The sequence below is a fragment of the Cupressus sempervirens genome, chromosome 2 (assembly GCF_028749045.1).
Source record: "Cupressus sempervirens isolate cs-2001-9-10 chromosome 2, ASM2874904v1, whole genome shotgun sequence".
NCBI classification, from domain to species: Eukaryota; Viridiplantae; Streptophyta; class Pinopsida; order Cupressales; family Cupressaceae; genus Cupressus; species Cupressus sempervirens.
The window spans coordinates 737,986,425-737,998,599 of record NC_143119.1 but is presented as its reverse complement, the minus strand read 5'-3'; the positions used below and the strand labels follow the sequence as shown (position 1 = coordinate 737,998,599).

At 32.4% G+C, this 12,175-nt stretch overlaps 1 protein-coding gene across 1 annotated transcript; it reads right to left on the bottom strand.

Moving 5' to 3' along the window:
- Positions 1-11,211: 11,211 nt before the first annotated feature.
- Positions 11,212-12,175, bottom strand: LOC149575496 (uncharacterized; the record flags this gene model as incomplete). The annotated part of the gene is given in 1 exon segment (XM_089815234.1): positions 11,212-12,175. A coding segment is annotated over 1 exon segment (579 nt). The 3' UTR covers positions 11,212-11,583.

Here is a 12,175-nt window from a genome sequence, read left to right as displayed (position 1 = left end):
TTTTTTAGATATGCATTCACATAGTTGTAAATATTTACTATTAGTTTACTTTGATGTGCATAGATCAAGAATTTTCAATAGCTCATATTTTTAAAATATTACAATTTAGAGCTAGTTCTACTCTAAATATTGTACTATTTTATTTTGCAATAATCCATAACTAAGAAGGAACTTATTTCTTATATAATCTATATTTTTATTCATTTACAAGTCCTTTAAAAACTTAAGACAATATGGATTGTTAATGAAAACAATTTTGTATAAATGAATTCATTCTTTTTTGCTTTCTTATATATATATATATATATATATATATATATATATGACTTTTTTGAATTACATATAGAGTTAGTCAGTTCTTGATCTATTATTATAAAATGCAAATTAATATTTTTCTTGTGAAAACTGATTTGAATAAATTATGCAGTAATCAACAATTATATGTGTTTGAAAATTTATGTAACACATGCCATAGAACTTTTGGTAGCTAAATTTTTACAACATGATATGTTTGACAATATTAGCTAATTTTATAAAGGTTGATCAAGTTGAATATTGACCAAGGATAACTTGTGAAGGAAATGACAATATAATTTTTAAAATGTTATAATACAATTCATAAATAAATGCAGCCTTCATAATCTTTATTTTATAGTTTTCTATTTTTTTGAAGATTTATCATTTAAAGTAGTGAAAAAAAATACAAAAGTGATGAAGTCAGGTAGACTACAAAATAGTAATTTTGAAATGCTAGAGAATAATGAAATCAAGAACAATTTCGTGAAAGAAATTTTAATCAAAGATCTCATCCAAACAAAATCAATTTTGCAGCAAGCAAGTGACCTCATAACTATCCAAGTATGCATATCTTGTGCCTACAACATTTTGCTAGGATCTCTGAAATACCTATATGATATTGCAAGCAACAACTATTTCACATTTTAACCTACAACCACTAATTTATGAAGAATAACATAATTAAATAGAAAAGAGAAATGTCTTATCAATTGTAAATTCTACATATGAATCATGTATTTCCAATCCAAATTTGCATGTTGAATGAAACATGACTATGCACGATGCTACCCAAGGCTTCCATGAAATTTCCCATAAGCTTCCATCCAATGGATATTTCATCAAAATTAAATTGTCGATCTTCAGTCCATTTGCTAGTGCGAGCTTTGAGTCAACGAATATCTAGCCTCCTTGCATTTTCCTACGTTGTTCATTGTCTTCTCCAACAACTTCTCTACATTCATAAGAGGGGAAAATCAAATTTTAATTGGGAGGAGTTTTTATAAATTAGGGGAAGAAGAATAAGGATATTGCAGTCAACACATCAATTCAAAATTTAATTGAGTTTACCCATGGACTAAAAGTCATATAATAAATTATCATTAAATGCCATCAAAATCTTCCAACTTTCAAGAGTTAGAGTAGTAAATTAATAAAATGAATTTAATATTGAACACTGATCGATCTCTACCTTTTGCAAGACAAATAAATTAATAAAATGAGTTCAATATGCTTCTTCTTGTTCATAAAGTCCAAACCAAAGTACTAAAACCTTTTATCTTCTTTAGATTCTTCACTGCCTTACAATTCCAGCTAGAATTCCCAAAACCTTGTTGATGTTTGTAATTAGAAAATGGGAGTCCGAATGAATAATTAGATCTAATGAGAAACTTTGACCTAATCATAGGTTAGAAAATTGAATAATACCTACAATAAGGAAAAATAATAATATAAAATAGAAAAATACATCCACACTATATCAAATAATAATTATAATCTCCATGAGAAAAATGGCCTGCAAAGATAAATAAATTTCAAACGGAAGGAAAAATTCATGTTTCCTTTTCAAACTCAGCCACTTTCACCTATAGAATCTAACAAAGGACAATGGTTGTATTGAAGAAGAGATTGTGGACAATGATGAGAATATGGTTTTATCTTTTGCTTTTGACACACCAAGTTTTTTCTATGATATTCATTCTAATTAAGCAAAGACCAAAAAAGGAAGGTCGTACCTTGATAAAGTAGATTTTAGGCAATATATGTGCCCTTCTATTTCCATTAAATTTTGTATGGTTTTGCAAATGCTTGCTAAAATGAAAACCATAGTATGGCTCCACTCTTTTTTTATATCTTCACTATAACATAAATGTAGGAGACAAAAGAATTCAATACATGTATCTTCTTCCACCTATCCTTGCATGTATGCAAACTATGTAAGTACTAATGATCCAAGTGAACTAATTTTATGATGCTAGAGCCCTGACAAAGCTTTTTTTCTTGGTATTGAACACTTGAAAATGTAATCTATTTATCTTTGCAAATGCTTTTAGAATGAAGCTATGGAAAGTAAATGCTTACTATGCAATATTGCATGCAGTTATATTGGCAACATTTGTACCATCTTTCCATTTATACACTATAGAGAAGCACGTAAAGTTCATGCATAGTGCCAGATGACATTTATAGAAAAAGACACATATCTGAATTCTTATTTTTCTTCAATTTTCAGTGAGAAAATAAAAAGATTGTTGGGAAAAAGGATCGTGTCCAATCAGAAAATAGAAACTAAAATGTAATAATTATGTTTAATTATAAGTTTTAAGTTGACCATAGATTAAATGAGAAATTATGGATGAACACAATTTCCAAAACCAACTAATGCATAAAAAGTCTATCCAAAAAAAACTACTACTATTATCTAAGGCTGAAAAATTATTTACATCTATATATCCATGGAAAAGAATGTTGATTCTCAATGTCTAAGAGTATGAGAACGATGGTCCCCAAGCAAAGTGTGAAAGGAGGTGGATTTAACATGCAATAATCTTTTGTGCACGACCTTTTCATTAATGATGTTGACTATTTGAAGATTGGAGTTGCTTAAGTTAGGCTTGAAATGTGACGTGAGGAAGTTTTAATGTTGTTCAAATTCAACGAGTTACTAGAAATAAAAACTTTGAAAATCTTGCATGGTACAAAACCAGATTATCAAGCTCTTAGATTGAAATAATGTCATAGAAAAAACGGTATTTCATTCATCTCTCACATGCAAAAAGCTTAATAAATCTGAACTTTTCTATCATTTCACACTCTAATTGCAAATTATCTGCGTCAGAGATGTGGAGGGATTCACACGCAGCTAGAACAATTTAGTTGACAGAGGTGAATGACAGTTTTGGTTTGTGCAATGATAGACTTTAATGGCAGGGTCCCATGCTGCTATTTGGTTAATATGGTTAGTAGTGATGCCAACTTTTCTAGAAAAAGAGGAATACCGAGTTCATGAGTTTTATAATTATTTGTTTATTTATGATTCTTGTAATGTGAATGGATACCATGCATTTCTATTGTGACGATTAAATTTGGAGGGAAATAGGAGAGACAACTCAGTAGTCGTCAAAGTTTCAATGATCGTTATGTTTATCGTTATAGATCTCTTTCAATTATCGCTCATAAAAAGTGCCAAAAAATGATAGCATATGTACTAATAGTTGATAGTTGTTTGTTTTCTTGGTTGTCAATTGGTCCATTTGTGCAAAAAGTACTATTTTTTGGTGAGCAGCTATTAGGGGATGAACATAACGAGTTCGAGCGAATGTTTTAAAATGACACTTTTAGACCACCTTGCACCTTACAAGTTCTACAGAGGACTTTGTAAATGTGAAAAGCTGAAATGTTAGCTTTAAGCTATTCACAAGCACCTACAAAGGTCCACTGAAAAAATTGGCAAATCTCGACATATGGACTAGGTGTTGTAGGTGCACAAATTTAGCCTAGGTGGCTACTAGGTTATCTCTCCTATTAAAAAATGTGGGAAAGAGAAAAGAATTATGCATATTGTATGAAACATCTTGTTCTTTTAAATCAATGAGGTTTATAGAGATTATTTTATTCGAACAAAAATGTGTGTATTGTTATGTTTTTTTCTAATAATGTTCTATTAATGGATAATCGATATATATATATATATATATATATATATATATAATTGTTTCCATGTTGTTTAAGAATGTTTAGATTTACATTGTCTTAACACATTTGATTTAGTAATGTAATTAGTGATGTATTTCACATTATCCTAGAACTAATAATCCTTTAAAGAATCATAAACTATGGCATGCCCCTTACATATGTGTACTTGTAATTTAGTGGATTCATTTGGGAATAGTATTATTCTTATTTTTGGGTGCATGCATAAGAAAGTTATTAGTTTGCATTTGGAGGTGTTACTAATCTAGTAGTAGTTAACACTAACATGAGCTTAATAACATATGTTGGAGTTTATAGTGCATTAGATTTGGTCGTTTGGATCTTGAGTTTATCACTTCACTTGTCTTCTATTATCATATGTTAAATACCTTAGGAATACCTTCTTAATGTAACAAAGCCTAAAGCAATAGTTACCTGTCCTTCCTAATAGATGGTTGTAGTCCTTTATCAATCGTAAGTCACAAGCTATTCAACTGAAGTTGGCATTCTTTGAACTTAGGGGAATGGAGTTATGTGCCTTTAAGAGCCAATAGTTTGACTAAAAACATATAAAGGTTGCAAGATGAAGGGATGAGGGTGTCACGAAAAAGAGAAAGACAACTAGGACTAGTGGCTGAAATTAAATAAATCAAAAATTTAAAATAGATTAAAACATGAAGAAGTCCAATGTGAAACATGGACACTAGGACTTAGATTAGTAAAGAGGAAAAATGGAGTGTAAAATATATAGATGTTAATAACATTAAAAAACAGTAACTACAATAAGGGAAAAAATAGAGTATTAAGATGTTGATCTTACATTCCTTCTAGTAGACTTATGATGCTCTAATGAGAAATATTATTAAAATAGATTATGATAAATTATGAAGCGCGAAGAATAAAATTTACCATAGGAGAGATATTGGTCTTTGACTGGGTTCTTTGTTTCCTTCTTTCATGTATATTGGCATTTTGTAAAAGCCTCCACAAAGGCAATGGTTCTTATTGGCCAACAATAGAAAGTCGACAACAAGCACAGATAAGTGAAATATATAGAAGAGCAATGCATGCATAAGGAACACACGTGCAATTCAATGTAGAGATGCATAGCTTTATCTAATGCTAAAATTAAATTCATATATGTTATGTCTAACATTACATAATATGCTAATGGAGTAGCTAAAACCACAATAAAAATATAATCCTCTATTGTCAATAAGAGATAGATGAAGATCTGATTCATAGAAGAATCCAAGATGAGTTAAGTGACCCTTGTTGAAAGTTGGAGGACTCCCTTGGCTAAGGGATAAAGGGTAATAGCATGGCTAGATTTGGGTTCTAGATTATACGATACTAATGACAAAGGCTATTAGGTTTGCATCTACAAAAAGGGCTATGCCAAGCTAATAAAAATTTGTACACTAATGATGACAAGAAAATGTGAACTAATCGTTTTGGGTTTTTCATTTTATTATCTCACCATTCAATACTTGTCTCATTATTTATTAATGCTATCTACATTATAAATTTTCTATCTAGGGGTTGTCACTAACTACAAACTAGAAACATAACTTGATGGTTCCCACCAAACAAACAAGTAGTTTTCCATTTGCAACTTGGGCGATGTGTTATCCCCAACCTAGAAGGATGATAATATCATAATTAGTTATAAGGTAACCACATAATTTGATAAAAGAGCTAGAAAAATCCCACAAGAATAATAAGGATAGGCATCATGTTACAAATAGTTATCAAGGGCTTTAAATCAAGATCTTAAGATAAGGGTCAAGGTTCAATAATTGAAAAAAACTATAAGGGAGAAAAGTGTGTGATGTAGGATACATGCCCCCTTAAAGTGACTAGTGAAAGGAGATCTTAATATAAAAATGTGAATCATTTAAGGCTAATGGTTAGTGCACAAACAAGATAAAGCTGAGTAATTTATGAGTTTGACTCAAAAACTACACAGTTAAATCCTAATAGCAATATCACAATCCAATGAAGCGAACATCTAGTCAATGCATGCAAGTGATAGCAATAGATAAATTTAAATAGGGAATAAGTGTTTTACACCCCCTAGTGAATAAGTGATAAAATGGTTAAAGAGGGGAACATCTAATTCATGTATCCAAGAGATAACAAGAAACCACTAAGGATATAATGAGTGTATGCTCTCAACAAATAAAAAAGAATATTACAATATTCTTTATTAACATAACTTTAGAGTTGCATGGTAATCTACCTTGGAATCTTATGCTAGTATTTATATCGCCCCACTTATGTTTTAAATGATTCATTCAAACTCTTTGCCCTCAAAAAGAATGTTAATTTGACTATTAATTTTACTTCAATATAAGCCAAATTTATAGCATATCAAACATATAAGCTCTATAAATGTGTGCACACCTTTATCCTTAAGGAATCTTGATGTCTAGGAATTCAACATGTCAGACTTACTACTAGATTGATCTCCTACTGCCACACAATCGAGAAGTTGGGCTCTTTCTTGTATGGTGTTAAGGCTATGTAGTTTATCCATAATATCCAACAATGGTCAAGTTTGTTGCTATAAGTAACAGGTGAAAATAGGGTAGGGCTAAAAATAGCCCCACCAACTTAGGGAAAAATTCAATCATTTGTCAATAACTAACACTTTAAAACTAAAAAAAACTATACCATAAAATAAATTTTAGAAATTTTTTTCCTAAACTTGAGAGCTAAAACTTCTAAAGTGAAACAAATTACAAAATGCATAGGACCACTCAACTTACTATTTTCCTAAAAAACCTCAACGGGGGTAGCTCTATTTTCCAGGGAGTTGGCATCCATGGGACCCCAACCTTAGTCCTCTAGCATCCACACAAATGTGTCTAATTGAGTGCTTGGTTGCCGTAAATTGTGCAACTTTCTCTCTTCCATCAAGCATTTTATTATCTCAATTATGTTTACTACTTATACGAAAAAAGAGTATTGCTAATTAAATGGATGTTGGTGTATAATCATAGTGTAAAGCATGGTTCTCTTGACCCTACTACCAACAATAATAAGTCCGCTCTATTTGTCATTCAATCAAAATTAAGTCTTAAGAGGATGAACATTAGGTTGTTTATTATCCACATTTCTAATGGTTCTTGCTTCTTAATTTTTTTGTCTTGCTATAGTGACATTTTGCAAGTCAAACAAAATGGGTTTCCTACTTTCCCATCTCATTATTGATGATAATATTATATGCCTCAATGTGAAGTTTCTCGTAGTGACATTTTCCAAGCCAAACAAAATGGGTTTCCTACTTTTCCATCTTATTATTGATGATAATATTATATGCCTTAATATGAAGTTGCTCATGATTCTAGAGTTGTGTGTGCAATTAGTATTTTTTTTTACTTTTCTTAACATGTTAATTTGGGTTGTTTTTAAAAAGCAAGCTTACATTTTTCTATAAAAAGTTAAAACACAAGAGGCATTAGATGACAGATCTTGAAAAATAGAAGTTGATTGTCATGAAAAGCTAACACTTAAAATAGAAGTTGATTGTCATGAAAAGCTAACACTTCCAATAAACAATAGGTGCATGCTTGGGGAGGTGTAGGTGCATAGGATTCAATATTTTGTTGTGCTTTAGAAATTTGTTATTGGTTGAAAATGGTTGTTCTATTCAAATATCAAATGACAATTTTACACCTCATCAAATTTTGAAACAATGAATAATTGTTTTTATTGTTAGTGGCAAAAAAAAAATACCAATTATATAATAGAAAACGACACCTTTTTATTTGATTACTTCGATTATGTTTTATATTTATATATTAATTAAAATATTAGAATTTGTAATCTAACTTTTTTTTAAGAAACCTATTTAAATCATACTTTAAATGATAATATAAGGTATGGGAAGACCCAATTATACATCATGCAAATTTGACCACACAGATACTCGATTGGATAGGTGAAAAAAAACTTCATTAATGAAATGTCTTCTATTAAAAAAAACATACCATTAAAACTATGAGATAGCTTTTAAACTTTGTTGACCCAACAAATCATTAATAAATGTCTATTATTTTTATTAAAGAACATCCATTATGCTGACCACATGTTGGCCTAGTAAGCACGCCATGTGGGGATCCTCTACAACTACTTTTCAAGTCAAAGTGTCCAGGTATTCGCCATATGCAGACAAATTTTTTATCGTCACACAAACTTGTCGTGTCAAGTTTCAGTATGCAATTTGACCCAGACTCTGCATAACACTTGTGTTGGAACTTTCTTCTGGCGTGTCAAATTCAAGTACCTGCTTTTAATAATCAGCAAAAGACTCAAAGTCGTGCCCATTTGTTTCATGTGCATTTGGGTGGGCTGAAATGCTGAGAAGATCATCTGGTCTTCCATCTACAGCAATCATATGCTCAAGACTGAAGACCTAACTTGTTTTAACTTTGTTGAAAGATGGAAAAAAAATCTTCTTCTTACATTAGATGATAGATGCAAATTATAACAATAGATTTTTTTTAATGAATCAATGAAAGATTATAATATCATTCATAAGATTAAACAATTTATGGAGCTGAGAAAATATTCTTAGCTAAACAATTTACAGTTAGTTTATCTTCATTTTCTTTTTTGATGTCAGACTTTCTATTAAAATTAGTTTATCTTCATTTTCTTTTTTGATGTCAGACTTTCTATTACTAATTTTAATAAGCAAGTTGGCTGTCTGATTAATCTTTTCTTCTTCAAATATCTGATACATGTTGCTAACTTCCAAACCTTTTTTACACCGAATGCGTAATAGGTAAATAGGCAAAGGAGAATTAGCTATCATCTATTTTATGATGTGGACAGTAGAACAATACATGAAGAAGCGCTCTATCAAAATTTGAAGTTATTATTGTGTCTCGGAGACCAATCTCTTTTAGAAGATACGAGGGAAATATATCAATTGTCTACTGTAAAATGTAGAAGATCCGTCTTTTTTCTGAGGTGAAAGAGAACTAGTTATCATCTTGTGATATTGCTATGAGGATTTAACTGTGATTTTGAGTCAAACTCATTGTCCCATGTTTCATGAGTAGTGATTCAACATGAAGGTCAGCACTCATTGGATCCTAGGTGATGCTCACTGGGGTGAAGCACCAGGGCTTCTCGGGAGGTCACCCATCCCAGTATTACTCCAACCTGAGCATGCTCAACTACGGAGTTTCCTCCATGATTAAACCCAAAGCTGGCAACCCCATTTGCAAAACCTTCACCAAGTGTTGTGCCTTATGAACCATTCATTAGAAAGTCCCTTAAGCTCATCAATTGATAAGTATGAGATAATTTCCACAGCAAGTCATATTGTGATCTTGCTATCAAGATTTAACTGTGTGATTTTGAGTCAAACTCATTGACCCATGTTTCATGAGTAGTGATTCAACATGAATCCATCTCTCATGAGAATAAATGGAACACTTGGCACTCATTAGATCTAGGTGATGCTCACAGGGCTGCAAGTTTTGGGTTTGATCATGGAGGAAACTCCGTAGTTAAGGGCGCTCAGGCTGGAGTAGTATTGGGATGGGTGACCTCTCAGGAAGTCCCGTTGCTTCACCCCTGTGAGCATCACCTAGATCCAATGAGTGCTGAGTGTTCCATTTATTCTCATGAGAGATGGATTCATGTTGGATCACTACTCATGAAACATGGGTCAATGAGTTTGACTGAAAATCACACAGTTAAATCCTGATAGCAATATCACAATTTGACTTGCTGTGGAAATTATCTCATACTTATCAATAGTTATCATGCATTATATCATGTCAAACAATATAAGAAGTCAAAATATCAAATTAGTACGGTGTCTAAGAACAACATAAAAAGAAGAAGGAAGAAACACCCTGTCAAAATAACAAAATATTATTGCATCTGAGAGATCAGAGTCTTTTAGAAGAAACAAGAGAATTACCTATTGTCTATTAAATAATGTCAAAGAATGCAAATAAAATTCAGAGGGGAATCAGTTCTCATCTATTGAATAAGAATAAGCAGCACTCTGCCAAAATATCAAATTAGTGTTACCTCAAAGAATTACATAAGAAGAAGGAAAAACAGCAACACTACTGTAATTTGTGAAATATCAAATTATTCTTAGTGTGATTCTTAGTGTGAGGATGTTATTTATTGTCTATTGTATAATATGTGGAACCAAAATTAAGAAGCGCTATTATGATACTGGTCAAAATATCAAACTAGTGTTGCTACTGACAGACCAACCTTTCTTAATAGATAAAGAATTAACTATTATATTATGTAAAGTCAAATTAAGAAGTAGGATTGTGCTGTGGATGTATTTAGCGGAATGGAAACCTCTTAGTCTTTGGCTCTTGAACGAAGAGATTCAGCCAGAGGCCAATGCTCCAGATAGCTACAAATATTTTGTTCTCCATTAAAAAAAAAGCACAATGTAGAGCCACAATCCACAATCAAACTAAGTTATTTCTTCCAGGAGGAGAATTAGCTGGCATATATTGTGTGGAGGAGAGTTAGCTGTCATCTATTGTGTGCATGAGGATGATTAGTTGTCGTCCATTATAACGTAGAGAAATCAGTTAAAGAAATAGCATCAGCACTCATATATATGTGCCAAACTACCAAACTAATGCATTGCATCTAAAGGACCAGCCTCTCTTTGGTGGGGCAATTAGCTATTCTCTTGTGGATAAATAGGAATCAAGAAACAGCAAGACTTATAATAATGCATTACCAACTCTTGCTCTGAAAGAACAGCTTCTTAAAAATAAGACACAACTATCATATTAAAAAGCACTCCATTATTTATAATTAAAAACTGGGACGTTGCTTCACAAGAAACAACATTCATCGGGGGGGTTATCATCTTTTGGAGCAGCATTCATCAGAGGAAAAAGCACTCTAATAATGCATAAGCAAATCTGAGATGTTGCTTTACAAGAAGCAACATTCATCAGAGGAAATTATCATCCATTGGAGGTATGTTCATCAGGATGAATCGCCTATCATCTATTAATGACACTCATCAGAGGAAATTAACCATCATCCAGCGTAAGCAACCTTCATCAGAGAGAATGAACTATCATCTATTGTATGAGTTATGCAATTTGAAATAGAAATGTCAATTTTTACCTCAAGGCCAATCAGAAAAGTTCGACATGCTCATTGAGAATAGTTCAGAAGCACACTCGATGCAAGACAGAGCAAAATACCATGTACCCATTAAACAAAAATTTTGTTGATGAAAGCAATATCTACAAATGTAACATTCTTAAATTATGTAGATGAAAGCAATATCTACAAATGTAACATTCTTAAACTATGTAGATGAAAACAATATCTACAAATGTAACATTCTTCCTATGCCGATAAATAGATTTCAGCTCTGCAACTGGAGCCAGCATGACTACTGCTACTAAAAACAAATTTACAGTAAAAACCGAAAGAAAAAAAGACACAATCAATGACTAAACAAACCAAAAAAAAGACCTACAGATGCAATTGCAATGTTTCTTTTCCTTTTCTTTTCACAGTGTTGACATCAAAACAACACTGCACTACAATATACAATTATGGGCTCGACTGATTCTATTTGGACTGCACGTTTTCGAAATAATTGACAAGAGTCCGCATGGATTGAACCTGCACTTGGAGGGCAGAAATGTATTCCAACGCCTCCTGCAACAGCAAGGGAGTGTCCATGGCCGTTCCACCAGGGACAAGACTCTTGAGCACCTTGATCTTCCCATCTATTTTGTTTTCCCCAATCTTCTTCTTCAAAAGCCCTCCGAAAATTCGCTTCACGCGCCTCTGGCAAGAAACATTAATCAATCTGCGGGAGCCCTTAGAATTACATGATCTCCTCCTCATCCTCTTCAAACTGTACAAACTACTTCTCATGGTCATGAAATTCCTCCGCCACTCACTGGAACTCCGCCCCATCTTCTGATTACAAACCCTAGATGACTTGGGTGAAGAACTCCTGACAAAATCCATGAAATTGGGCGAATTTTTTCTGGAACGGGCAAGAATGCTCCGGCTCCATGCCGTTCCAGAGGACGCCTCCGTCATGGCCAGGGACACATCTGCTGCAAATTTGATAGCCCTGGCTCCTCTTAAACCCCTAGTTTGATTGATTCCCCCAAGGGAAATCACAAAACGCCTCATATAATCCTTCCGA